This window comes from Simochromis diagramma, unplaced genomic scaffold (genome assembly GCF_900408965.1).
Source record: "Simochromis diagramma unplaced genomic scaffold, fSimDia1.1 OVJJ01000602.1, whole genome shotgun sequence".
Taxonomy (NCBI): Eukaryota; Metazoa; Chordata; class Actinopteri; order Cichliformes; family Cichlidae; genus Simochromis; species Simochromis diagramma.
In genome coordinates this window covers 6844071-6871990 of record NW_024387040.1, presented here as the reverse complement: position 1 = coordinate 6871990, position 27920 = coordinate 6844071, and the positions used below count along the sequence as shown (strand labels likewise).

General features: G+C 41.2%; 2 protein-coding genes across 2 annotated transcripts; one reads left to right on the top strand and one right to left on the bottom strand.

Moving 5' to 3' along the window:
* Window positions 1-46: 46 nt before the first annotated feature.
* Window positions 47-10666, top strand: pcolce2b (procollagen C-endopeptidase enhancer 2b). The gene is made up of 9 exons (XM_040044429.1): window positions 47-298; window positions 576-684; window positions 1060-1315; window positions 2277-2401; window positions 3198-3334; window positions 3435-3598; window positions 4547-4630; window positions 7062-7229; window positions 7588-10666. Exons 1-9 carry the CDS (start codon window positions 165-167, stop codon window positions 7716-7718), a joined length of 1308 nt encoding a protein of 435 aa, XP_039900363.1. The 5' UTR covers window positions 47-164; the 3' UTR covers window positions 7719-10666.
* Window positions 10633-26164, bottom strand: trpc1 (transient receptor potential cation channel, subfamily C, member 1). Its single transcript, XM_040044420.1, has 13 exons — window positions 25231-26164; window positions 24257-24411; window positions 24069-24170; window positions 23764-23966; window positions 22825-22956; window positions 22466-22661; window positions 21152-21488; window positions 19112-19251; window positions 18129-18275; window positions 13264-13448; window positions 11614-11815; window positions 11047-11241; window positions 10633-10956 (listed from the first exon to the last, which is right to left on the bottom strand). Exons 1-13 carry the CDS (start codon window positions 25394-25396, stop codon window positions 10729-10731), a joined length of 2388 nt encoding a protein of 795 aa, XP_039900354.1. The 5' UTR covers window positions 25397-26164; the 3' UTR covers window positions 10633-10728.
* Between the last annotated feature and the right edge of the window lie 1756 nt (window positions 26165-27920).

The window sequence follows — 27920 nt, the reverse complement described above, 5'->3', positions numbered from 1 at the left end:
AAAAAAGAAAGAAAGAAAAAAAAGAAATGTGCACCCTGCGCCCCGTCCCTCCTACCACGCAGAACAAACGCTATATTCATCTGCTTGCTTGAGTTTTCCGTTGCTGAAACTCCTTACAGGAGCTCCTGGGTACTTTTCCCCTCCGTTTTAGCCTGTTGAGCACAATGCCATTCACGCCACCGGGCGAAAACAGGCGAAGCTCCTGCTCCGTTTTCCCAACAATGTGGAGAACATGCAGTATTTTTTGCGCATGGACTCTACTGTTCTTGACAGAAGTCTGTGCGCAGTCCCAGCAGAGGTACTTCTTTATTTACTTTTTACCCCAAACTCAAATTTTCTTGAAAGATTTATTAGATTAAAAAAGTAAGGATCCCATTTAGCCTTTTGAAAATCACCGTCAGATGACTGGAGTTGGAAGAATATTGTGCAGTATGGGCTGCCTCGGGACATGTGGCGCACTGGCGAGGAACTGAATGCACTGAATCCAATGGATATTATCAACTTTGTTTTTAAATTTTGCTGTAATGCACCGTTATTATTTTATTTATATGTATAGAAAATATCTTTCTCCTCAGACCAATCTTTACATGTGGCGGAAACATCACAGGAGAGTCTGGAGTAATCGGGAGCCAGGGGTACCCAGGAGTTTACCCTCCAAATACCAAATGTGTGTGGAGAATCACAGTGAGTCCAGTTGTGTTTTTCATTCATAGCATATGATGACAGTGATAAAGCATTGTTCATTAAAAATAAATACAGTATGACAATCTTTGTCTTAGTCCAAACTCCTAATTTCCTTCTAAAAATAGTTAACCACAGCCGCAGTTAGCTTAGGGCAATCTTTGCTGAGTGGCTCTGTGATGTTTCTGTACTTTATTGCAGTGAAGCTGATGATTAGGTTGGAAAAACGGCATAAGCTGGGTTAAAATGCACAATTAGGTTAAATGTTTGAGAGTATTAAAGTAACAATATTCAGTATTTAGGTCTATGCTCATTTGTTTGTTATGCCATCTAATAATAATAATAATTTAACTAAGCATTCTCCAACTCCCCACCCAGGTCCCGGAGGGCAAGGTGGTGGTACTGTCATTCCGCTTCATTGATCTGGAGAACGACAACCTGTGTCGCTATGATTATGTGGATGTCTACAGCGGCCATGTCAATGGACAGAGACTGGGTCGCTTCTGTGGAACGTTCAAGCCAGGAGCCCTTGTTTCCACAGGCAACAAGATGCTCCTGCAGATGGTATCTGATGCCAACACTGCTGGGAGTGGCTTCCTGGCTGTTTTCTCTGCTGCCCATACACATGAGCGAGGTAAGAAAACATGGGGAGAAGAAGAAGCTTGGGCATGCTTCCTCTTAACACAGCTGTCTTAGTCAAAGGTGCCAAGTTTGCAAGGGTAGCAGAACATCTTGCTGCTATCCAAGCATGTAATGCAGAAATATGTGGAGCTTCTGTAATGTTACTAAGAAGTAAATCTTACCTTGTTTGTATGCAGACACCCAGTAAAACAACAGGATGTATCCGTTCGTGTAGTGCTCAGTAAGAGCAGGTCTGTGGGCTAAAAGTCCATGTGGATTAAAAGAAATCTGCTTTTTAACTCTTCTCGCACGGTGATGTGGAATTTCTCATGTTTTTTGGCTATTGTGCTGCAAGGCAAAGGTCAGAAATTTCACTTAGAGCCTTTAGCGTTTTCCTCACTGGGCCATCTACTGTTTTTAGAAGTTTAATGTCTGGTTTTCTGTACTGTAGGAGCTGACAGCTGTAGTGGACAGTGTCAATTAACCAGTCAGCCAGGCTCTTACACGCTGGCAGAGAGACTGTTGCTATCCTGTCTTTAAACATGGTTAAAACTCTGCTGCACCACGTGTCACCCATTTGTAGAGATTTGTTTTCTTCAATTTGCTAAATGTATTTTTTTACATGCTGGAAAGGCAGAATCAGTTAAAGCATATGTCATAAGGAACGCGTGTTTTTAAGCGATTCGATCCTTTGAGAGTTTGTGTTTTTTCTGAACTGATGTTCCTCTGATGGCAGTTATTTTTAAACCCACAGATGACTAATGACAGACTTGCTTTTTATGGTGTTCATAACGACAAAAAGGCAGTGAGAGCCCCTAGACGCAGTTAATAACACGAGCACATTACTGACTCACCATTATAGCTTTTAAAAGATTGCTAAATAACATTCATTATTTCATTCAAGCAATAACAGGAGCAGAATTTAGCTAATTAATTGTGTAATCCTAGCACTAACTTCAGTCATTTCTCCTCAGGGGACCAGTACTGTGGAGGCAGGCTGGTTAAGCCCTCTGGGACTTTCAAAACACCCAACTGGCCTGAGAAGGACTACCCAGCTGGAGTGACCTGCTCCTGGCATATAGTAGCACCAAAGAACCAGGTCATACATTAAAATTTTTACTTAAAAAAATTAGTAAATGCAAATGTTTCTTTCTGAATAACTGGCCTCAAATGAACTGAAATTCCAGGAGATTGTGCAAAAGTTTTGAGTCACTCCTAATTTCTCTATATTTTGCTTCCAAGGAGACACTCTGTCTTGTCATTTTTTTAAAGTGCTGTTTAGCAATACTTCTTCAGGCTTTCTGGAGGGTTTTCAAAGGCTTTCTTTGAACATTGGCTGCTTTTTCACTCATTTTCAGGCCAGTCCTTGTACCTGAGCATTTTCAGGGGAATATCTTTGTTTGTTTGTTTCTTTATTAGGCCACAATATCTGTGCACCATTCAAATATCAAACACAGTTTGACAGGCAGAATATAGTATTTTTGTAACAACAGAGTGATTCCCAAAGAGTTTTTAGAGGAAAATTGTCATATCTTGACATGGTGTGTGATGTGTGCTTAGAAAATCTGAGGAAACTGGAGAGGCTATCCACAGCAGATAAACAGAGTTTTGTAAATAAATGAAGATACAGAAGTTTTTCATCTAGTCATTTTTCCATGCATGTTTTCCCTCTATATCAATGATGAGTAAATGCCAGTGGCGGAATAACACTCTATTGAAATAAAACATTGCAAGTTACCTGAGCCGTTCTTTTAAGAAATCTCAGTGAGTCGCAGGTGGAGTATATCTTTTCAAAAATGACAGCATACACTTTAGTCAGATGATGCACCCTAGGGCCTGTTATAAGCTTCTGCTAGAAAAAAGAGGAATACTTTATAACTTGTCTCCTGCTGCAGATTATTGAGGTGAAGTTCGAGAAGTTCGATGTGGAACGAGACAACTACTGCCGCTACGACCACGTCTCCATTTTCAACGGGCCGGAAATAAACGATGCGAAGAGGATTGGCAAATACTGCGGAGACAGCCCCCCAGCGTAGGTGATTTCTGTCATGCTGTAGAGTTCATTTTCACTAAACCATCATGTGATTTCATCTCAGTTCATCCTCAGTCTGCTTTCCTGTGCTGCTCTGTAGGCCGGTGTTGTCGGAGGGGAATCAGCTCCTAATCCAGTTCCTGTCAGATCTCAGCCTGACTGCCGACGGCTTCATTGGGCACTACAAATTCAGACCAAAGAAATTCCCCACCACAACAGTACTGCCTGCAACTACCACACAGCCAGTCACCACCAGGCCAATACGTAGGTAGCAGCTTATATTCAATAGAAACCATTAAAAAACTTCTAACATCCACAGACTTCTAATATCTGCATTAGCTGATTTGACTGTATTTGCTTTGTGCTGCTGGATTCTTTGATAACATGTGGGATTTTATCTCCTTCTTTCAACTTGAGAAGGATCTAAAATCTGCTTCCAATAGCAAATGTAGGCAAGAGAAGGAAAGAGCGAGGTGCTTAAGTAGTAGTACAGTGTGCTGCTTGTGGCCATGCATTCTGCTACTGTCCCCACACATGTGGCTCACATAAGAGCAAATGCTCTGCTCACGTAAATAGATTATAGCAGTCAGCCAGTGAGTCAATAGAACATACTGGAAAGTGTAGTCCAATTACAGATGCAGCCAAGCACATGTTGTAACACAGCATATGCTAAAACTATGTGTTATGCTCATAAGACTTTTCTCTTGTGTAAACTGTACATAACACAAGGGGTGGGCGTGCGTCTGCACCTGCAATCACAGCTCATTTTCATAGTCAGACTCGCATTCCCACACATTGTTGTTTTTTTCCGTCACTCAGGCCAGGTTATTTTGGCGCCCCCCTGCTATGATGTCATGCTGTGTCACTGCTTTCTGGTTGGCTTATCTCCCCCTCTCACCCGACTTTTCCCTCCACAGTAAGAAAAATATTTGCACAGTCACATTGTATTTACTTCAAGCCTCAGTTCTTTCCTTTATGGATTCTCTTCTATCTTTAACTTCAAAAACAGACGTTCCCTCGCCACATAATCGAGCTATTGTCTGTGATACTGACAGCCATCCATCTAGAGAGACACTTGTGTTACCAAGAATACTCAGTAAATAGGCTGCAGCAGAAGCAGATGGCAACATAACTTACATGCCCGCATCACTGGCAGGCAAAATTACAGAGGCTGATTTTTGTGTGTGTGTGTTTCTTTTTCTCTCTGTGCAGCTCTGAAGTACTCTGTTGCCCTGTGCCGGCAGAAATGCAAAAGACAAGGAACACTTGAGAGCAATTACTGCTCCAGCAATTTTGGTGAGAACATAAAAGCTTACTGTAACTTATCAAAAACCACATTAAGCCATAGTCACTAATACATTCCAGCCATTTTTGTATCATTTAACGTATCTGCTTTCACAAATACTAATCCTAAACAGCTTGAATTGCAGATTCTCTGAAGATATATATGAGTAGACCCCATGCTGACAGCCAAAACTCCCCTTAAGTAGCAGTTTATAGTCCTGATTATGTTGCTATCTTTGCTCTGTGATTGTTTTTCCCTTACACATCTCAAAGACTTCCTTGATAGCCTGTCAAGAAGTGAATGATTGCATACAGTAGGGCACGGTGACCTGTAGTCTAAACACACACTCATACTCAGCCACTGACTGTAGGCAAAGTGGCAATAAATGAAGGCGTTTATTCAGGCTCGGCAATCTGACACATGCAGTTTGTGTCGAGGAAAAGGGGGAAAAAAGGAAAGATGAGTGATGTGGTGGCGAATGCAGAAAAAGTCGCTTTTATGTGATCGGCGCATCTGAATGAAACGGAGACGAGACATGACAAGGCTGAAAATAGCTGGTCCAATCACTGCTGGTATTTTAAAATAATCAAATTATGTGGCATCTACACATTAAATCATCAAATACAGCTCGCTGGTTTATGTAACAGTAGCAACAGATATAATAGCACGACTAAAACAGGCAGTCCTCTGGCTAATTTCATCCCTGTCAGGAAATGAAACAGGCAGCATGTGAAGTCCAGACGCATTGGTACCATCAGGTTAAAGAATCCTGTTCATGCTGAATGAGCCGTGCCTCCTCCTCCACTCCACCGGCTCCAGTATCACTCAGCTGTCACTGCTAAACGTCACTTCTCCACCAGCCGTGGAAACAAACGTCAAAACTGTATGTTTTTCTTTTGTTCTCATGGAGAGCTGGTCTGTCTAAACAGGAAATGGCTGAAACTTCGCCCCGCACACTGGTCTCATTGTTTAAGCAGAATCAGACAGGAAAATAAACCTGGAACAAAGTAGCAAAGTATCTCTGCTCTGAGCAGTTAAACTGTCAGATGATTTATAATGACGTTATCGCCTTGATTTCTTTCTGTCTGTGTGACACTAATGATGTCCCACGTTCAATTTCCTCTTGTTTGATAGAGTTGGAATTCTTTGATGTTGTATTAAAGGGAGCTTTTACCTTATAGATGGATAAGGAAGCTTTAAAAAAAAAAGGTCACAAGGGTGTAGCGCTCACAGCCTGAAAGGAAATGTATAGAGTCTATGCTGTTAATCCACAGTGACATTTTTAAAGACAGGCTGCACTTCAAAGAAACGGAGTTGAGATGTAGCACGCACATATTGTTCACAGCTCTCTCAGGTATGAATATGATAACCAAACGTGAATGTGAGGATGAGGGGCTAGTACTGGCAGTTGCCATAATTTATTAACAGAGGGATGTTCAACATAGCATTTCTGAACATTCTGGTTTTCTTTAGAAAGCATAAATAGTTTCTTTTTGCACACAACAATTTAATTAATTCATAAAAAACAAAACCCAAACATTTCTAGGGTCAGTATTATTATACAAACAGACTTTTTTATTGAGCCATAGCACAATCACTGCTGTGCAGTGATGTGCTTTTACTTTGTAATGCTCAAAACTTGTACAATCAAGTTAAAACCGAGGGTTATCTTCCAATTTACATAGAGTAGATAAACCTCAGCAAGGGTTTGAGCTATCGCTTGAGAAAGCATGATGCCAAAAACAAAATATATCACTTTAGACTTGAGAAAAAGAATTGTTGAGGCTCACTAAGCAGGAGGTGGATATACAAAGTTATCACAGTGTTTCCAAGTGTCTAAAACTGGAGTGAGAAGCATCATCAAGAATTTCAAAGAGAGCCACAGAGTACAGAACAATGTTGGCAGAGGTAAGAAGTTAAAAATTTCAAAGAATCTGGAAAGAAAAATAGTGAGAGATGTGCCTAAAGACAAAGACAAAGCAAGACCAGCAAAGTTGGATATTATAGTCTGCACAAGGTTGGAGGCCAAGTAAAACTCCACTTTTTGCAGAAGAGATGCTTTTAAACCACTTCAATTCAATTTTAAGGAATCAAATCACAACAACGGTTGCCTTTACATTGCAAGGTAAACCATACAATAGTACAGAGAAAACAGTGAGAACCCAAACAATCAGAGCAAAACAATATGAGCAAAACCTTTGGCAACAGTGGGAAAGAAAAACTCAGTTTTAACAGGAAGAAACCCCCGGTTGTGGGTGAGGGGAAGAAGACTGAGGTACTGTAGCACTTGCGGGAGCCATTGCAGTTGTAGTTTTCTATACAAGAAAATGTATCTGTGGATGTATGTATTCTGTCTGTATAGGCTTTTTTGGGGAGTTATATACACTATTTTTCCAAGAAATGTTTCAGTAATTTTTCATCTGCTTTTTGTGTTTACAACAGTGATAACTGGAACTGTTATTACAGCGGTGATTAGAGGTGGAAGTATGCACGCCACCGTCTCTATTATCAACGTGTATAAAGAAGGCAACCTGGCAATCCAGCAGGCAGGAAAGACAATGAGCACCAAGATCGTTATCCTGTGCAAAAAGTGCCCAGTTATCAGAAGAGGTGAGTGTACAGCGTAGAGATGAAATTAATTTTTCTCAGTGTCCTCGATATAATTTCCCCCCAGGTTATTATCTGCAATATGATGACATTGTATAGATGCTGGTTGACTGTTTTGAATAACTTATGGCTCTGAGTTTGCCTCCTGTGATGCGCTGTCACTCTCAGTTGAGGCGTTAAGTGAGCGGCAGAACTCACTGTCCAAACAGTCAATTCAACTCTAAGTACTGTAAGTTTATATGTATGCATATAAACATATAGTATACAGACCTGCTGTGGGCAGATTCTCACATTTTGGCCTCCCTGAATGTCTCTGCCATTCTGCCACTGCATTCAGGTTTTTTTTGTGTGACCTCACTAGGCTTGAACTACATCTTCATGGGCCAGGTGGACGAGGAGGGCCGTGGAAAGATCGCCCCGCACCACTTTGTTATGGCGTTTAAGACAAAGAACCAAAAAGGACTCAACGTTTTGATAAACAAGCAGTGCTGAGTTCCGGTAGCTCTGGTGATCTTCTGTTAACTGGTCTGCTCAAGGCTCATCTGTGGATGGAAATTATTACATGAAAAAAACAAAAGCAATCTCCTTCTCAAGAACACAAACGAAGGATATGAAAACAAATCTGAATGCGTTTGCGGAGCTGCCGCTGCAAATCATGGAAACTACATGATTTATTCAGTTGATGGAAACTTTGTGTGTTCAGTCATTTTCCTGTCCAGTTACGGTAAAAAGAAAGTACATCCTCTGTCACTTCTTATATTTTATGTGTTAGGATAATAAATCCATTTAAAAAATGTAATCAAATTTATTTATTTAGCAAAAAACAAGTCAAAAGGTAGAAGCCACTTGTAGAACAGCCAATTTCAGTAGGTTAGTAAGAGTCAATAGCTTTAAGAACCTATTTTAGCAGCAATAACTAGAAATTAGTTGTATGACTTTTCAGTCTCACATCCTTCTGGATGAATTCTTAAGATCCTGTCCAGCACTGGACTTTGACTGGGCCACTGTATCACCTTGATTCTTTTTTTTTTCAGCAATTCTGTTGTAGATTTGCTGGAATGTTTGGGATCATTGTCCTGTGCCAAGTTTAGTGAAAACCAAACAGCATATAAGCATGAAGACCTCATACAGGCTGCCAAGTACCGCACCATAGTGGAGGGGTGATGATCACAGGACCTGGACACTGTGCAGTCACTGAGCTCACCGTGAGCTCTCTATACAAAAGGACGACCAGTTTCAGCCCCGCATTAGCTGTCAGAGAGATGGCCTCACATTTGACTGTAGAATATTTTGGGATACAAAGGAGCTTTGATATGTTGTGTGTGGTTTTTGACAAACGTGAGACTGTGGATTATGACCAAACACTCACTTTGGTTTCATGTGTCCAAAGCACATTGTTCCAGAAATCCTGTGGTTTGTTCAGATATAGCTTTCCAAACCTAAGCCATGCTGCCAAGTACTTTTGATGAGAGGAGGCTTTTGCCTTGCAACCCTTCCAAATAAGCCACACTTGTTCAGTCTCTGTCTAATTGTGCTACCATCCAGTTTACTGAGGCCTGTAGAGTCTGAGATGTAGCGGCCTGACCTTGAAGTGAATTAGCTGGGATGTCCACTCCTGGGAAGATTGGCACCTGTGAATATTTTTAAAGACTGTATAGTACAGGGATGTCAAACACAAGGCCCGCGGGCCAGAATTGGCCCAGTGACCAGAATCGGCCTGAAAAGATTCCAATCTGGCCCACTGGACGGCTTCGGAAACAAACACACTTACACACACAAAAACATGCATCCTTGCCGTAGAGCAGCTCTCAGCAACAGTTTCTTCTCTAAGATCATCGCTGATGTCTTTCCTCTTTGGCTTTGTGTTAACACACAGCTGAAGACACCAGACAATAGAAAACTGCCAAAACTTGCGTGTCACATAGGTGCTCACACTCGATGACGATCAGTTCATCGAATGCATTGGTTAGCAGCTGCTTTCTCCTCATTGGCATCTTAACTCACATGTAAGCAGTAAGGGCGTACATACTGCTTCTGCATTTAAGGGTTAGTTTTTGTGTAATATGTCATGTTTTGTAGTCCATCTGAATCTGATTTTGAGCCCTGCTAAGGAGCAGGTGGTTTTTATCATGTCCTGATACATAAAACCTTAGAAGTCAAAGTGAATGTACTTTACTTTTTGTTTGTTTGTTTTTCTTTCTTTCTCTCTCTCTTTTTTTTTTTTACCATGACTGTAAATTGGATGATTACAGAACAAACAAGACACGGAGAAATTCCCATCTGTCTTCAATTACTCGAGGTTTTGCGCATTCATGTCATGATTCTAGCACAGGATTAAACTGACCCTAGTCACCGGTGTCTGAAATAGGCAGAACACCAATTTATTATAATGTTTCATAAGATAAACATTATTCATATTTTAAAAATTCTGTGTGCACATCTGTTCTGGCATTCCACAGTGGCAGTTTTCCTCAGAGTATTCCATATTCTGCCTTTCAGTTTTACCCTTTGAGGCTCTTGAATACAATGTGAATAAAGGATGGGGCTGATGCATTAAATAAAGATGTCAGTTTGGCGGACCAGTCATTAATTTAACAAGCTTAATATCCACAGGGGGGATTTGTTGCAGCTATTTGTCGTAGCTTTAATGATGGTTTAGCACCTGCCATTAAATTCCCAAGTTCGGTTTTAATGGGCAGGTTTGGAAGTGTTAATTGTGGTGATTTAATGTGCAATATTTAATACATGCAATATTCTTTCAGTTCTTCTGGTTTCACGCCAACCAAGCGAGGAGCTTATTTGCTGAAGCTTTTTTCTCGAGCATCATCGTCATTATGATATTTTCTTAGTGTCTTTTTTTAGAAGCAAAGGTATGAAATGAAAACTATTTTCTTATGGAAAAAACTTTAATAATATTATTTATATTTTATTTTTGTCATCTGTCCAAATAAAACGCTTTCACCACTTTAGATTGTTCCTCTTTTTGTGTAAGACTTTTCACCTGGGAGAATGCCACATAATATCTGGTCTGTTTAGAGTGGTCGAGGCAAACATACTCTGCTAAGCATGAGAATGGATGAGGTGTTTGTATGGATCATGTGGAGCGGACAGCTCAGGGATTGGCTGAATAGTTTTCTTGCTTTCTGACCTGTTGTAGCCAAAACGAAAAAAGCCATGAAATATCCAGTGTGTGTTTTTTTCTTAAATCTTTATTTATCTATTGAAAACAATGGCTTTTTTTATTTACAAAAAAGGTTACATAGCTGAGTAATAGATAGGAGGCCTGAGTCTGGAGGCTTTGGTGGAGGATACATATTTGTCTAGTTAAGTTCCAGGCTTAAAGTGAGGTTTAATAGCCTCTGTGACTCAAAAGAGCAGAGTATTTTTTTTCTTTCTATTTTTTTTCTTTTTTGCACATGCTCGGGTCACACAGCAGCCCAGATAAACAAGAAGCAAAGATTTTGTCAAGAGGACAGGAGGGGAAAGAATAACAAGTCTTTTTTTAGCTCCTTGGGTAGAACATGGCATATTTGGAGGTCCGGAAACCCAACAGGTCCCTCATCTCATTGCGAAACTTTGACAGGTCTTGGCGAAGGTCGTTCAGATTTTCCACCGTAGCCTGGTCTGTGCTTTGCATCTTCTGCCGGGTGGAGGTCAGGTAGCGGTGAACTAGACAGCACATGATCTTCTGGTAGTTCTCATCCCGCTTCTGCTTCAGGTTCTTCCACTCCTGTAAGGACAGCATTAACACAGAGGGTCATTTGTTGAAGATTAGAAGATGGGTTTGAATCAAACTTTTACAATATTGTTTATCTCTCACCTTCAGACTGTTCTGTCTCTTCACTTTGCCCTTCGAGGTGTGTGAACAGATCCACTTGCTCAGGCTGGTCACCAAGTAGCAGACAGTCTTTGGAGAAGGGAGGATGTTTAAGGGTGGAGGCAGCGTGCACTTGTCATCAAAGTAGCTGAGCCACAATTTGGCCCGGGCAAACTTCCACTCTTTATCCTCGTGATTCTACAGGAGTCCAAAAGCCAATAAGAACACTTAAGAACGAAGGAATGTTGGAAAACTTTCATGCATTTAAGCTTTCACACACAGTTTTACAGGAGGAATGTTGAAAATGCAAAACCACCACATGTGGAAACTTAGGGGAACAGATTTTTGTGAAAGATAAGTTGCACTTAGCGCAATCGAAATCAAGCAGGCCGCAAAGAGCAGTTCCAAGGAAAGAAAGTATCTAACATCTGTGCAACAATTCAGGGCTACTTTGAGGAAAATTAAACCTTAACAGTAAACGAAAACCGTCGGAGATTTCAATGCCAGGACAAATTCAAACTGCCCGTGGCAGCAGTGAGACCATCAGCGCCAAAACTTATTTACACTTACAGCAATTTGCCTGAAGCTTTTATGGAGCATGGCCACCAGCAGCTTGGTCAGCACAATAACCACCACGATGTTGTAGGTGCCTATGATCATGGCGCCGACAAAAGAGCGCAGCTCCTCTGTGTAGCTGATGCGGGTGACGAAGAGTGCAACGTGTGCCAGGGAGAAGATGTACCAGAACAGTGCATAGCAGGTCCCCATAAATCTGCAAAAGAGACGAAGCTAGTACGTGTGCAGGTCAGATTTAAACATACAACCCTGTCTCCAAAAAAAGATGAGAAATAAATACAAACCTACATTTACATAAAAAGAGCTCCCTAGAAAGTCTTTCATAAAAACGAGGAAGGGTTCAGGACTCTTTGAAGCACTATGTGGGGAAATATTTTAAGAATAGCATTTCTTATTGTAAAAATGCTAGGGGGCATGCAGATTCAAGTACCTACATATATCACTTTATTAGAAGATTAAGAGAATCTGGAGAAATCTCTGCACACAATGAAAATGTCTGAAAACCAATATTCAGTGGTCATTATCTTTGGGCCTGCAGGCATTAAAAAACAAACACAATTCTAAAGTGCAACAATTAGTCAGTTTAGGGGTTGTTAACATGTGATTTAAGCAGGATCATGTGCCAAATTTTCTGAAATGTGTCACTTCAAATGCAAAACAATTTCTCCTTTGTTTTAAATTTTTTAACTGAATGTAGGATTTAAATGATTTGTTGTTAAGCCGCTCTAAACTGAGGTGTGCTCCGATGCACAAAATGTCAAAAGAGAAAAGCAAGCAGAGAGAGACATGAGCAATCTGACTGCTGTGCAGACTTTATTACACAACCTGCACATGACCGACTACTTCAGAGCTTAATAAGATTTACAAAGCTTCCAGGGAACACAGATGTGCTTACCCATCTGTAAAAAAGGTGTAATGTGCACAATTACATAAAAGACTACTTTCAAATAAAAAAAAAAAGGATTATGCGTCACGTAACCTATCAGTTATTTTTGTTTTTATACTTTTACATGAAGATGGAAGGCGAGGGAGAGTTTTCTTGTGATGCTTCTGATGTCTTGTCTCATCTTCACAGCTTGTGCTGCAATTTTCTCCTAAAAATCTGACTTGAATTGTAACATTTACAAGTTTTACTCTATGTATTGTATAGATTTCTGTGTATTTCCTGTGTTTATTTAAACACACTATTTGTACTATTAACATTTGTCCCTGCTTATGTTAAAAATCACTGTTTAGTTTCTGTCCAAATTCTGTCTAAATGAGTGTTTTCCATGTACATGAATTGAAGAATGTATGAGCTACACAGTGTCTATTTTTATAACAGTCCTTTCATATGCAGTGGCAGTGCCTCATAAGCTTTTTAAACTATGTTGACTTATCTATTTTTTTTTAGCTCTGAAGAAGGCACCCTTGTGCTTAGACTTCACAGTACTGAATAAAGTCTGTGCTGCATAACTGTCAAAGTGCTCCCACACTTTGCTGTCTCCTTCAATGTTATGATCTAATTTTACAGTATATAAAGATCATGTATGCATATAAACATATATAAAGGTTTTATATAACCTCCAACATCCCTCAACATACACACTAAACAGTCATTGACGCCATCGCTGTCCAAAATGACAGAATGAGGTTTGCCCATACGTGTGGAATGCGTCGTTGCTCTGCTGCTCGCAGAAGATGCCCCCGCAGTCCTTGGGTGGATTGTTTTCCTTATCTTTCTGGTCCTTTCCATAGAGCTGGGTGAGTCCAATGGTGAAGGAGAATAACACAAGCAGGAAGAGGCCCAAAAACTTTCCAAACTCCTGCAGCATTTGTCCCATGGAGATCTAGCGAGAGATTAACATTTTCCCGTTAATCTTGTGCTGCTTGCTCTAACAGCTTTCTCAAAGAAATCTCAATAATCTTCATCAGCCTTTAAGCAGCTGGATTGGATTAAACTTGACTCTGCTTAATGTCTGATCTGAACAACACTGGCCTGAAATGAAAACAACCAAGATATTGCAGTATCACATTCTCTGTGCTAACTAGATCTCCCTTTAAAACACCAATCAATCAAGTTTATTGAAAGTCTGGGTAATGCTAGAGACTTAGAAGATTTGATAAACTAGATTTTCTATGTTCTCTAATCAAATAACTTTTTGTGCAACTGGACTGTGATATATTAAAAGTCCAACTAGACATTAATTAGACACACTTACAATTATAGTATATTAGAGTGCAACTCTCTGATTTTTAAAGTGTCACAGAAAGTGTAAATTATGTAAAAGTAACACTGTAGTACATTTAAATTCAACTACAGTCCAGCAGAATTTGTTTCTACTTTGTATACTGAATTTTTACTCTAGTACTTCTTTTCAAAGCCATTCAGACTTTAGAAAGACGCATGCTCGCACTGCTTCACCACTCTCTGACCACTCATAGCGTGTTTTTTCACCCATGTTCAGATTTAGTAGTGGTTCCTCAGGGAAGAGGAAGAAAACCTACTTATTCTGGCTGCTAGAGTTCTCTCAACCTACCTGAAGAAACACAGAGACAAACACGGAGGAAGCCAGAGAGAGGACGAGAACACAGAAATCTTCTTAAAGCATTGGAAACCCACTATTTACAGGCTTGTGCGGCATATCTGTTTAAAAGGACCTCGAGATGGTCAAACAAGGTCAGAACACACTCCTACCCTTGCAAAACACAAACACATATAAAGTGTCCAGTGTAAGAGAAAACCATTCTGGCTGCATGACGAATCATGATGTTTGATGAATGGTGAGTACAGAGTTTGTGCTGGAACCCAGGGAGTCTATTTGAGAAAGTTTGGTCTGTTCGGGTGATTTATTCCCCCAGTGTATTCATCTGCCACTTTGTACACATCTGATTTAGGAGATGTGGGTGCTCCCTGCCTGACAGATATCCTAAACTGGTTACTGTACAAACAGAACAGAAATATAGCAGGTTATTACATCCTCACCGTGACTGGAGGAGGTCTAATGCATACCTCAAATAAATCTAACCAAAGATACTCAATGCAGCACTGTTAGATAATGAGAGGAAATTTTATGTTATTTAATTTAGAGACTGAAAATTAAATGCATCTATTTATCCATCCATTTTCTCAACTGCTTGTTCAATTTTGGGTTCCTGAGGCTGGAGCCTATTCTAGCTGTCACAGGGGAAAAGGCAGGGTACCCTCTGAGCAGGTCACAGCACATCAGAGGGCTGATACAGAGAAACAGGCAGCCACTGAAAGCCCACATTAACACATACAATCAATTAACAATTTCCATTCCACCTAACAAATGTATTTTTGGAGTGTGGCAGGAAGCCAGAGTGGGCACAGGGAGAAAATGCCAACTCCACACAGTCTGGAGATGTCCACGACATGGAAGTGTATGAGGCCTCATTTAGTCAGGTCAGGATTCACCTACTTTACAGCGGGCAGAAGACTATGTTGGTGGGTCTCTACTGAGTAGCCAATTGAAACAGCCATATACCATTCTAGTTTAATAGCAGTCTAGTTTCAGTAAACACTGACATTCCCGCAACAAAAACAGCTTTGCAGCTAAACCAAATGTAGTAAAGTAAATAAAAAGGAAGCTACAGCTTTGCTGTTGCTGGATTCATCCTGAGATTTGTTCCTGTTGATTTCACTGCAGAAACTGTGAAATCTGTGCAGCAGCTCAGCTGTTTTGGGCCCAGAAAACTGTTAATGTTAAATATAGTGTTATGAGTGACCCAGGGTCCATGAGCAGTTATGGACTTTTATATATCTTGTAGATATGTGTGCTGCACTGTGCTGCTGTCCGTGTGTTTTTTCTAGAGGTGGGAATCACCATACATCCCACGATACGATATTATCACAATACTTAATGCACGATACGATATTATTGCGATTTTTTTTTAAAAAAATATCTGCGATATTCAGATTCTGTACATAAAGGTAAACTTTATCAATATTCATTTTATCTAATATCAAAGTCTCGCACTCAGTCTTTCTCTCATTTCAGTCAGTTTTATTGTTGACAAACTGAACGGTTTGTATTACAGTCTAGTCCAACTTAACTGAATGCAACCATCTGGTACAATTATAGCTATTCTGAACTATGCAATTTAAGAAAACTATGCAGCCCATTCAGCAACTGAAGAATTTGAAAGTAAATTAAAACAAAATATAATTTTACATTAAATAAAAAAGTTTTAAACTTAATTAAAATAAAACATGTCTTAAATTAAAATAAGTAAACTGTCATGTTTATTGCTGCCAAAAAAAAGTTAAACACATTTGGACAGTGAAGGAATGTCAGGATTCTTGCTCAGAAAAAGGAGCTGATCAACATGCTCTGAAGTCAGAGCACAAAAACTTTTTTTGTAACAAAATATCGATTTCTGCTGTCCCTGTATCGATACATTATTAGCAAACAAAATATCACGATACTACACAGTATCGATTTTTTCCCCCACCCCTAGTTTTTTCTGTGCTTGTGTGATAGGTGTGTGTGTGTGTGTGTGTGTGTGTGGCTGAGTTCTGGGGTTCAGTCAGGCCTGGTGGGTGTGGCCCTGTCAGGTGGCTGGCCACACCTGAAGATCATCACACACACCTGGAGCTGATCAAGCCTTAGGTTTCCTTAATGGAAACAGAATCTGAAAGTATTTCACAAGCTGTACGTTTAGGAGACAGACTCAGTTCAATTTAATCCTTGCTTACAACATCTAAAGTTAATCCGTATACATTTAGCATGACTTATTTCTATTTCTCTTACACACACTCAAATAGCCCAGTTGACTCTCAGTTAGCCTATGGCACATTAATGATGTCAGTGAGGTTAAGTCTGGGCCGTGATAAACCCACACCACAGATGCATACTCCCACTTTCAGTCACTCTTTCCAAACTCAGTTGGGGGCAATACCCACCGGAAATATGAGCTGGCCTCTTCAGGGCGGACAGAATGAGAGAAACGTTCATTATTCCAACCCACATAGTATTGACTCACTGTCTGTGTGTGTGTCCATGCCTGAGTACGACTGGACTGAATCCTAGCATGCCAGATATCACAGGAGTGTGGAAATGTGTGGGTGCGTGTGCATTAGAGGAGAGGTGTGTCTGCCACGTGAGTGCGAGTACGGCTGCGAACACGCCAACCAAACCAAACCAAGTGTATTTTCAAAGCTGATTTTCCATCCTGTCAAGCCAGACAGTTATGTCACAGAGTGAAGAAGAAGGGCGAGAAGAAGAAAAACGAGAGTGAAGCAGGAAGAGCGTAGCTGAAAAATGCTCATTAAAAAGCTACAGAGCACCCTGACTGTTTTATAAGTCAACCACAAACAGCACCTCGAAATAATGACAGGAAGGACTGACCTCACTGCGCACCTCAAGAGTTCTTTACGCTTTAAAAGTCACACTTTGGGAAAAATGAACCTCACGTTTGCTAACAAAAATTCAGATAATGGCAGGCTTCATGATTTCCCTCTGCCAGCTGGATAATAATATAAAATCTGATATGATAAAAAGGGACATCTATGGCGCCTGAGTAGAAAATATGCAAAGCAGACTTTTGGCTTCTCTGAAGCTACAAAGAAATCTCCAATATTCAACCAAATGAAGTCATTTTGATTTTTTTTAATCTTCACAGACAAAAGTAACACTACTTGGCTAATAACATCTATAACCTTTTGCAAATGGCAAGAAAATGCAAGCTAATTCTAAACTAATGTTTGGCATTATAAGCTAAAACAGGCTAATCAAGAGAATCCAGTGCAGCTTTTCCAGGCTTCGGGAAGCTTAGGGAATATTTTTCACTTGGATATTGAATATTTTCCACAGTGCTCCATTGATATATTTTCTATAAGAGATGTTCCTTGTCAGAAATGTCAGACAATAAATCCAATTTTGATTTGAAAAGAAAAAAAAAACCATCCCACAAGTGCATTTAATAAGAGCTTCCCTTCTCCGCTCTGCATTTATTCCCATGCAGCCAAAATCGTATAGATCGCACATACTTAAATAAATCAACTGTGTCCAATGTGAAGGCAGTCATTCATATAGATGATAGCAGTATGGCGATGTATATGGTAAATAAGCTGCAAATCCTTTTTCAGTTTATTATGTGTGCATTATCAGAGCAGAACACATTAATCTGCTGCCTCACTTCACTGTGCTTATACTTAATGCTTATGATGATGGTTATGCTGAGCACAGCTGGTGTGATGCTTAGAGTTGGCTCGCCCTGCAGTGTTCACATCCACTAACAGAGGAAGAGAGTGGGTGGTGTGTGTGTGTGTGGCGTCCGGGACAAAGATAAAATAAATAAATAAATAAATAGGCGAAGCAGTTTTATAATCATTGCATAACTATAAGGCCATTTTTTTCTCATTAAAGGGCTTTACAGATATATAATTTAAAACCCTCAGGGATCGCAGTCATATCTCGTTGTTGCCTGCTTGCACTGAGTGAGAATCAAGCCTCTCTACAAAACACTCACAGCTACTTTAATGTATATGCCAACTGTTTTCCTACCTGTAGAGGGCCCAGTATGGAGCTCGTGGTGTACATGAAGAAAAGTCGCAGGTAACTAAGAACGTTGGCAAAGGCAAACAGTCCCTCGGCCACCAGGATGGGATGGAAGGCATCCCAGTCCTTCCTGTTCTGCTCCTGATCTTTAAACTGCAGATCAAAGCAAAGAGATTCAGAGAAGGATACATATCTGAATGTACTGTCACCCTCTTTAAATGTCATAGAAGGCATTATTTTTCCAAAGGACAGCACTATGCAAGTCTTGAGCCAAGTGGAGAAGAAAAGAAGTATTTATATAATGCAGATGAACAGTTCTTAAAAAAGAGGAAAACATCCAGCAAAAGACCTAAAACAGGACCTTAATCTACTGGACCTTCAGCTCATCCATTTACTGTTAGCCAAAATCTCATCAGAAATGGCCCCAATGAAAAGTTGGCTGCCAAGACACCATTTTTAAAGAAGGGAGTAAACGAATACCTGGGTAGGAAACCCACATAATTATAAACTGGCCTCCCTTAAATCAGACCTCAACATAATTGAAGCACTGTCGGATTGTCTTGACAGAGAACAGAACAAAAGGAAGCCAACACCCAAAAGAAGAGCTTTGAATGTCCTTCAAGAAGCCTGGAGAACTATTCCTGAAGACTACTTAAAGACATGAAACGAGAACTCTAAACAGAAGTTAGACCTCTATTTCAAAACTGTTTGGCTGTGTGTGGTCTGTGCTCCGTTTACTGCCTTAGGTGAGGCACATTACACCTTTATCAGTCTTAATGGTGCATTAGAAAGCTCAATTCCTAGAATAGCTTTGCCCAGCTTTCAACTTGATCTGAGATCTAATTGAAACAACAGATGAAAACATGAAAACACCTCCCTGGAGTGTAGCGTTAATATGCACAATGATGAATCACAAGCGTTATTCCACGAAACCTTAAATCTAATTATCTATCCATTAAATGTAAGGAGTGTGTGTTATGTGTTTGTACCTTGCTATGAGCAACAATCTTCAGAGCAAAGGTGGCTAAGTAGAGGGAGTTCATCACAAAACTCAGCTGGTTCCTAGACTCTTCCAGAAAGTCTTCCAGCCCCTCATACCACAGACGCTTCACATCTGACCACACCATTCCTATGGGGGGGGGGGGGGGGGGAGAATCCACCATTACCACGTACACACAGACGTATACACACACACCCACCACTGGAAAAAGGATGTCATCCACAACATTTTAAAATCCCTTCAAGGCTCAGCCATCAGTCATCTCACAGAGAGAGCCCGGGGGAAACAGGAATGTGTGAGACACAGAAATCAAGAGATTAATGTGCTGAAAATGTGTCATCTGTGGGATTTAGGGAGGTGCGTGGAATTTAATTAAGATGGGTTAGCGTCTTTTTGTGTTTAAATGGTATTTCATCAATTCTAAATGTACAAAAGGAATAAAAAAAATTACTCCAGGTGCAAGTTAATGTTCAGTCAGATTTTTCTATGCCTTGATTCAGAAACTGTTACAGTGGCCAAAAACGTGACTGATGTTTCCTTCTGTTTTAACTGAAAAGAAAACAGATGAGCGAAGAGTTTACAACAGAAATCCCATTATGTTTTTTTTTTTTTTGCAGGCTCGCACGCACACACACACACACACACACACACACACACACACACACACACACACACACACACACACACACTTAGATAGCGAGAGAAACATCCAAACACATATGCATACATGTAGCCTAGTGCACTCACAGTCTCATAGCATCTGAGTTTCCCATTAACGTGAGGCCTCTGGCCCAGGGGAATACCAGGATGGAGGGAAGAGGAGAAAGATGATAGGAAGAGGGAAAGCAAACAATGGAGAGCAAAAAGAAAAAACAAAAAAGTGATGCAACTCTAAGAACTCCCCTTCCCATTCTGATGACATAAGGCAGGAGGCTGTCTGAGAACGGTAACCGTTAGTAATCTCATTCCTCTCATTTAACTCATCTTGGGTGACGTGTTGACGCTGCAGGGATACTGTACACCATTGCCTCTCGCCTTGGAGTTTAGGCTGTTTTCAAAATGACGCAACCTTTAGAAAAAAAATGCAAAGTTTATCTTTGATGCTGCTCTTTTGCAATGCTTAAGGAAATGTTCTCCCTCTAGTGGGCTATTGTAGCCCATGGAAAACCCTATTACGCTTCTTATCTAATGACTGAAAAACTGATGTCAATCCTGCAGTGTACAAACTAAACTGACAATTACCCCACAGCACAGCACAACACTTTATATCATTGAATAATAGATGTCAATTGCTTCTAAATCCTTTCACATCCCGTCACATGAAGTTACTGGGAAGATTTATTAAAGAAAGAGCTGAAACCTAGATGCTGTGGTCATGATGCTTTGTCTCTGGTGGAAGGCTCGGATTTTTTGCAACAAAGAGACAAACATGCCTACTGCGGAAGCAGAGCCATTAAAGACACTAAACAGCCGTGTTAATGGTTTCTTGGCAGAAGGGTAAGGTAAAGAGGCAGAGTCAATTTCCAGCTGTCACTATCCGCCCTTTTTCTGAAAAGATAGCTGGTGTATGTGTGAATATGTTTCCACGGCTGTGTGTTGAGTTCATTGATACCAGCACTCAGAAGGGCCACAGGGGGGAAAGAAGAAGCTGCAGTTTCTTTTCTATTGTGCTCAATTAGAAGCAGGGCTGACGGATTTAATCCGGTCAAGCTGGGCTTTCTGTCATTTGGTGTAGAAACAGCCGTTTGTCATGTAATGCCTGATGTGATTATGGACACGGGATACTGGACTTTAGCCAGATCATAACAGGAAGCGCTCATTTTCACTCCACCATGCCATGTTACCGTATTAACCTTTAGTTTGTGGGACTGGGTTTTGACTCTAGTTCTAGTTCCTTAAAGTGCATTAGGAGATAGATAAGTATTAAATTATCGAAGCGCTGAAATATATAAAGCACAATAACTACATATAATGCATGACACGCCTCTGGAAACAGCATTATGCGTTATTTACGGGGTAAAAGTCTGACCTATGATCCAGAGGATGAGCAGGTAATCAATCATCTCAAGCGCGGGGCCCATCGTGTTCTTCTTGTTCTCGTTGTAGACCAGAGAGTACAGGTTAAGCAGCAGCAGGAAGGTGAAGTAGGAGGCGCTGTGGATGATGAACTTAACGAAAGGGGTATGGATTATTTGGCCAACACGGGAGCGTGGCACCAGAAGGTAGCAGACAGAAAGGAGAGGCCAAAGCATGGCCACGCTCAGAACTGTGGCCATTTTTAGACAGGTGTGCTTGCGTCGGTAGCTGGCCATCTCTCCAAACCAGACAGTGTTGAGGAACTGCTGACAGTTGGACTGAGCCACAAACTGTAAAAGAGACATCAAGAGAGAACGGCAGTTAAAGCATCGGTGGACAGATGTTTAATACGAAAAAAGAAAAACTTTACGAAAAATCAGCAAAGTGAAGAAAGAGTTCAAGATTTCGTGAGAACAATTCTTAGGTTTCTGGGCATGGGTTTGCTTTGATGATCATTTCACTGGAATAAATATGAAGCTACAGCCAGAAGATTAGCACAAAGACTGGATCAAGAATAAATAGCTGTGTGATGAGCTGTGGATAGCTCCAACACCCAACCTGCTCCCCCCTGTTTATAATGTAAGCTCTACTAATCAGTTGCAGACTGCAATTTAAGATTTATCGCACAAACACGACAGCAGCATCAATCTCCTCTTCTAACTTTAGGCAACAGAACCAATAAACATTTCTTTTTTAAATTTCTGATACTCGTTAGGGATCGTCACAGGAGATTATCTGCCTCCCTCTTACTCTATCCCTAGCATCCTCTTCTGTCACATCAGCTCTCTGCACATTCTTCTTCTTCTCTGTGGTCTTCTTCTTCTCTTCCTATCTGACAGTTTTACCGTCAACTTTTTTCCAATATATCCACTATGCCACCTCCACACATGCTCAAACCATCTCAGCCTTTTCTCTCTAACTTTGTCTCCAACAACTTAAGCCGAGCTGTCCCTCTGATGGACTCATTTCTAATCCTCCCTCTCCTCATCACTCTAAATGAGCATCTTCAGCTTGGCTTCCTGTTTTTTTAGGCAGTGCCACCGTCTACAAACCACACAACATAGCAGGTTTCACCACCAACTTGTAAACCTTCCCTCACGCTCTTGCTGCTATCATCTGTCACAAATCAGGGCAGCCATTCTAACAATAAATAGGAGGTGGACTCATTTGTTATTAGTCACACTGCCCTTTTGCCCTCTGTAGAAACCTTATGAGTGTCTTCAGCAGTAAACAGTATGTTACTACCTGCCCAGTGATGTATGCAAACCTCTTTTTGGTTGTACTTGATGGCCAGTTTAAGTCGACTGAGATTCATGCGCTCCTCCAGTAAGCCTCTCTTGTCAACATGATCCTCGGTGGATGTGTGGTTGAGAATCACTTCTAGCTCTCGAGAGTTTCGAGCCTGAGCCAGCAGGTCTTTGGCAAACATCTTGCACTGCTTTGCCAGTTCCTCATAGTCAGTTCTAGAGCAAATAAATTAGATCAAATAAGAGGATATTAAAAGGTTAAGATTCTTATCAATCTCAGGCTATAAAAGAAAGGATTTACAGCATCGCTATATGTATTTACATCTGTTTAAAGAAATTGGATTAACGCTCTGATGCATGTGCAGCATGTTGACTCTACCTGAACTCCACTTCAACGAGACTGAGCTCCTTTAGGTCTGCGCTCAGCTCAAAGGCCCTGAGTATGGGATCTTCCTCTGTCAGCATGATGAGAGAGGGGCTGGCTAGGCAGCGGTAGATGTCGAGACGGAACCTAACCCACCACCATCAACAGAAACGAGGCGGTTAAAACCCCCCCAAAGGGGATAGGTGGAAACATGACAGACTTGTGCAGACGGGAGAAGAAATAAGGAGAAACATTCAGTCCTCTATCTGTTTCATTTATACCTTCTTTCACCTCTATGTTGTTTGGCAGCCAAACTGCAGAGTGATTCATTTAGTGTACTGTGTGGGAGGCCACACTGCTCTGCACAGAGGAAAAAAAAGGCCCCTGCGGAAGAGATCAGCAAAATCTCATCTGCAAGTCCGAGAAGGTATCAGAAACCAAGAACTCCTTCTTCCCAGAGGAACTGCTGCTGTTTTGCTGTTTTCCCTTAAATTAGAGTTTGTATTGATTTTGTATTTCAGTAAAATACCAATACCGACTCTCTACAGCTAGATCAGTCGAGCTTGACAATAACAGAGAAAATCAGGAGTCCTCTCGGGGACAAGGAAGATACTTTGGGCATTCATTGGACTGTAAAAAACGGCTAAAGAATTCCTAAAACCCAGTGTGTTGATTAAATCATCGACTTCTAGGAGCAGCAGACAGGATTTTCAACCTAATGCTGCCATCGAAACAAGAGGCTGCAATGTTTCACAAGAGCCACTTTACTTGGAGCAAAACTGGGTTGATTTGTTGGGTCAAAACAATCAAAACATCACCTACAAAACAGAAGTGGTATTGACTATTCCAATTTAAAGTAATTGAGCAAAGAAATAGTCCTCTGGTACTCTTAATGCACTCGTCTGCACAAAGTCAGTGCCACTTAAGTATTTTGTGAGCTCTAGTTAACTGTACCTGGAGTGGCGTAAGCTGTCCTTCTTGTTTTTAACGTTGCAGAGCGTGCACTCACAGCCAACAGCGTGAGGCCGGGGGAGAGAGATGTCCTGCTTGAGCAGCATGGTCAGGATCTCGTAGTTGTTCCTGTGGGCTGCCAGGATGACTGGAGCCACATCCATGGTGGTGGAATACTCTGGATTCTGGATGCGCTGCATCAGTTTCTGACAAGAGCATGGATTAAAAAAAAAAAAATACTGTAAGTGAATTATAGAAATTGATAAGCAAGTTTTTGCCTTAATGGTGTTTCTTTTCAGCAGACTTACAGCAATAGAGGGCTTAGAAGATCTCCTTGGCCTGTGGTTAAGGAGAATGTCCACGGCTCCTACCACCTCTGAGTCTATGGCCACCAGCAAAGCGTCTGTTGCCTACACAGAAAGAAATGCACAATTTTAGTGATGTAAATGATGTCTTGTGTATATTATTTTACCCCTAGTCTGTGTTTGCTTGTTACCTGGCAGCCATACTCCAAGAGCAGCTGAAGGATGTCTAGATTCTCGTTCTCGATGGCGATGGTCACTGCATCTCGGCCCAGCACGTCCACACTGTTGATGTTGAGCTCGCCGTGTCTGTTCTCCTCCAGCAGTTTCTTCACCATGTAGTAGTCACCTGAGAAGCAAGTCAAGGACAAAGCAGCACATCATGAATGTGATCCACCTTGGCAAGTTCTCACAAAGGCGGATCCTTTGAAGAAGCGAAACATTAGTGTGAGCGCAGTGCCAAAACGACACAAACACACAGCGCCGGTTATCAGGCGAGCTCTTTCAGAGAACAGGCTCAGATCCAGCGGCAACCCTTAATCTTGTGTAACAATAACATCTCCCTCAAAGGACAATTTCTGTTGCTGGGCCACGTTTAGGGAGACTTTATATGGTCACAGTGGCAGTTATTGGCTTAGCACACCTCTGCCTGTACAATGTTCTTAACTTATCAATGAAATATTCTCACGCCACGGGGACTAGTTGAGAAAACCCATGCCTCTTTGTTATTTTACACTTACACTGTCTACGTCTTGCCTTGCTGGCATTTAGCTTGTTTGCATTAACTTTCCATGTTGGGGTTTGTGAAAAGTCAGGAGACCAGGGAGAGAAACTTAAAGTGGAGCAGACATTTAACTATTAACTGCCCCTTGGGCAAATTACCACAGTATCCAAAGTGTGGGCAGCTGTGAGTGGTATACACTGGAGTGGGGGGGATCTGTAATGATTGAGTAGTTTGCCAGCTGCTAAATGAGCCTGTATGACATCTGCCATGCTGTCACTGCGTGTGCGCTCTACCTCCTACATGAGACATGTAGCTTCAGCATCCCTAATGATCACAATAACGAGCTTCCTTCAGCTCGTAGTCACGTGTTGCACGGACATCCCATTGCATTGCAAACAGGGAACAACAGCCCAGATATTAAATTAGACGAAACAAGAGCCAAACCTTTCTCGCATGCCAGGAGGAAGAGTTTCTCGTCCAGAGTCGTCTCCTCTTTCACTTCTCTCACGTCTTTCAAGGCCAGGAATTTGTCCGGAGAGGAAGCGTCCGTGCCATGGTACAGAGCTGCCATTACGACGGAGAGCGAGTACGGCAAGACGCTGATGTGCATCCCACTAGAAACCGACGACCATTACACGAGAAATCCCGTCATATGCGATGACATGCGAAGAATGCTTCTGTAGTTGCGCAGCAGAGGTTTAAAGCGGCCGACTTAAACCAGTGCCAGTAATCGCTGGCATTACCGTCCCAGCTCCGGTGCGTTCGCTTTTTCCCTTTTTTCGGGGTTAAAATATCGCCTATTGTAGCCCTTTTCGCACCATCGATCTCAGACGTGGGGTTAAAAAGTGTTCACGGCGACGGCAAGTAGACGAAACAACGCGGTCATTTCTCGCGGCGTGTTTACAAGCACCATCTTCTCACTTGCATCGCAGTGGTCCTGATGCTGCTGGCGAGGTTTGCACTGCGCATGTTTCCTCCTCCACCTGCTTGATCGTTTCGCAGGCGCAAAGCCTCTTCTCCGTGATTACGTAACAGTGCATCTTTGCCGTGTACAGTACACTGTGTAAATTCACAGCGTGTGAGCGTTCACTGTGACAGTGCATGCACATGTGCTGACTCTGAAGCATGAACTACACAAGCGGTAAAGACTGGGAGATAAACAGAAATCAGCAATGGCTGTGGCTCCTGCTCAGGTCACTTCCTGCAGTAATGTGAAAGTCCTGATGGAAATGCAGTGTTGGGACATGCATGGGTGACATTCAGTGCACATGGATATGGATATGGCGGCATATGTGCTCACATAATCCGTGACAGACTGTTAGGAAATACATCTGGTATCCTGATTCAGTGAAATCTCTTTATAATTATGCTGAAATGTAAACGTGTCTGTGTTTAAAGCACCTTATGTCAGCTTCTGTTGTTTAAATGTTCTATAACCTATAGATGAAGTAAACAGTGATAACAAAAAAAAAACCTTTTTCATAGTGGATTTCTTGGATATACGTTTTATTTCCAAAAAAGTATTTAACACAGTGATAGATAGAAACAAAGTCATATCGCACTAGTATCTGATACTATCATTGTTTTCGAGACTTTTGCTATTGGAATCAATCCACCCACTTTTAACAACCTGCAAAGAATATTGCTAAAAAATGCTGCAACCAGTGGAGGAAAGGGTTTAATATGGACTGGAATACAGTTTTAGGGAACATGTACTTCATTCAGTTCAAGTGAAATCAAAAGAAAACACAAAATGTAACAAGCCTTCACATCCAACTCAATAAGCCATAATGAAGTGACAGTGAGTCAGCATGCTTAGTGATAAAGCACTGATAATTAATAGTCTGCTCTCATGCAGGCCGAGTTAAGACCGAGATTATTATTATTACGTTTTAAATCAGATGTCATTAAAGACGACCTTTGGTTTTTCTATAATTGTAACACAGTTGGCTTCTAAAATGTAGAAAGGTCTTTCTTTCTTTCTTTTTTAAAAAATAAGAAATTTGTGAATATTGAATATCGGCTTGCAAATCATCACCACACACATTTCTGATGATGTGAGACAAATATATTACTTTACTCACCACGCTCAGCACTTCCACTGCCAAACAGAACAAATACCATGCACTGAAACAGAAGTAATTTCCTGGGCGGGTTTCTGTCACAGTGTGAATACATGTTGAAGATAGGGCGGGGAGGAAAACGTGCACTTATTCTCTTCACTATTTGACTTGATACAAGAAAAACACATTCAATGACGGGCTCTTTGCTTTCCAACAGCACCGAATCCTAATATAGCTTTTGTTTTATGAAGTTTTATAAACATCTGTAAAATGCAGGTGGAATGAAGCGGTTGCACAGTAGGAAAGGTTTCATATTAACAACAAGCTTCCTTATAAAAGAATAAGATTAAAAGATTTTTCTTAAACTAAGCTCTATTATCTATATGCTTGCACACTGAAAAACGAATATAAATTATTATGTGATATGTATGATTAATATATTTGTTCATGATGTGGAAGTCTGCTGTTCGTTTTGAAGGGTGGGACCTCAATGCTCCAGCAGAGGGCAGTCTGCACAAAGGTATTTCGCTGTAGACACCCGCAGTGGATGAGAACAAAAATAAAAATGAAGATATATTGAAAGCACACGTTACCGAGAACAGGAAGGAAATACTGTATAGCCAACACAAAGCCTAATATGTCGCACTTCAGAAGGACTCACACCACGCACAGCATCTGAGCAGGGCTTGATGAGAAACAGTATAGTAAAATCACAACGTGGATATTACCCTACATATTTAGAGGTTCCTCGCTGGGGAGGGTCAAGGGACTCGAGCGGTTTCAATTCATTCAGTCTATGCTCTCCCCACCCCGCTTGTTCAAGGTTGTAATCCCGCACAGGCAAGCCTCTTAGGAAAGATGATTTTCAATCTGCAGAGCATGTGTTTCCCTTCATACAACATCATGGCCTTTCCAGTTCCTGGGGAACAGCTGTCAAATGTCCCATTTCAGCTGATTCCACTTGAGAGGAGTGCTTGTCACTGCCGCTGAGTGTTTCTATCACGTCCAATGAAAAATTATTACATCCTCTACAATCATGCTGTAGGCCATCACTCTCAGATCAGTTTAAAA

Bases quoted from the DNA above. Each gene is read 5' to 3' on its own strand.
- pcolce2b (XM_040044429.1), top strand. From the start codon at position 165: ATGCCATTCACGCCACCGGGCGAAAACAGGCGAAGCTCCTGCTCCGTT. The intron at 299-575 runs GTACTTCTTTAT...CTTTCTCCTCAG, and splicing joins TGTGCGCAGTCCCAGCAGAG to ACCAATCTTTACATGTGGCG. The intron at 4,631-7,061 runs GTGAGAACATAA...TGTTTACAACAG, and splicing joins TTACTGCTCCAGCAATTTTG to TGATAACTGGAACTGTTATT.
- trpc1 (XM_040044420.1), bottom strand. From the start codon at position 25,396: ATGCACATCAGCGTCTTGCCGTACTCGCTCTCCGTCGTAATGGCAGCT. The intron at 23,967-24,068 runs GTAAGTCTGCTG...TGCTCTTGTCAG, and splicing joins CTTCTAAGCCCTCTATTGCT to AAACTGATGCAGCGCATCCA. The intron at 11,242-11,613 runs GTAAGTGTAAAT...GGACTCCTGTAG, and splicing joins AAAGCTTCAGGCAAATTGCT to AATCACGAGGATAAAGAGTG.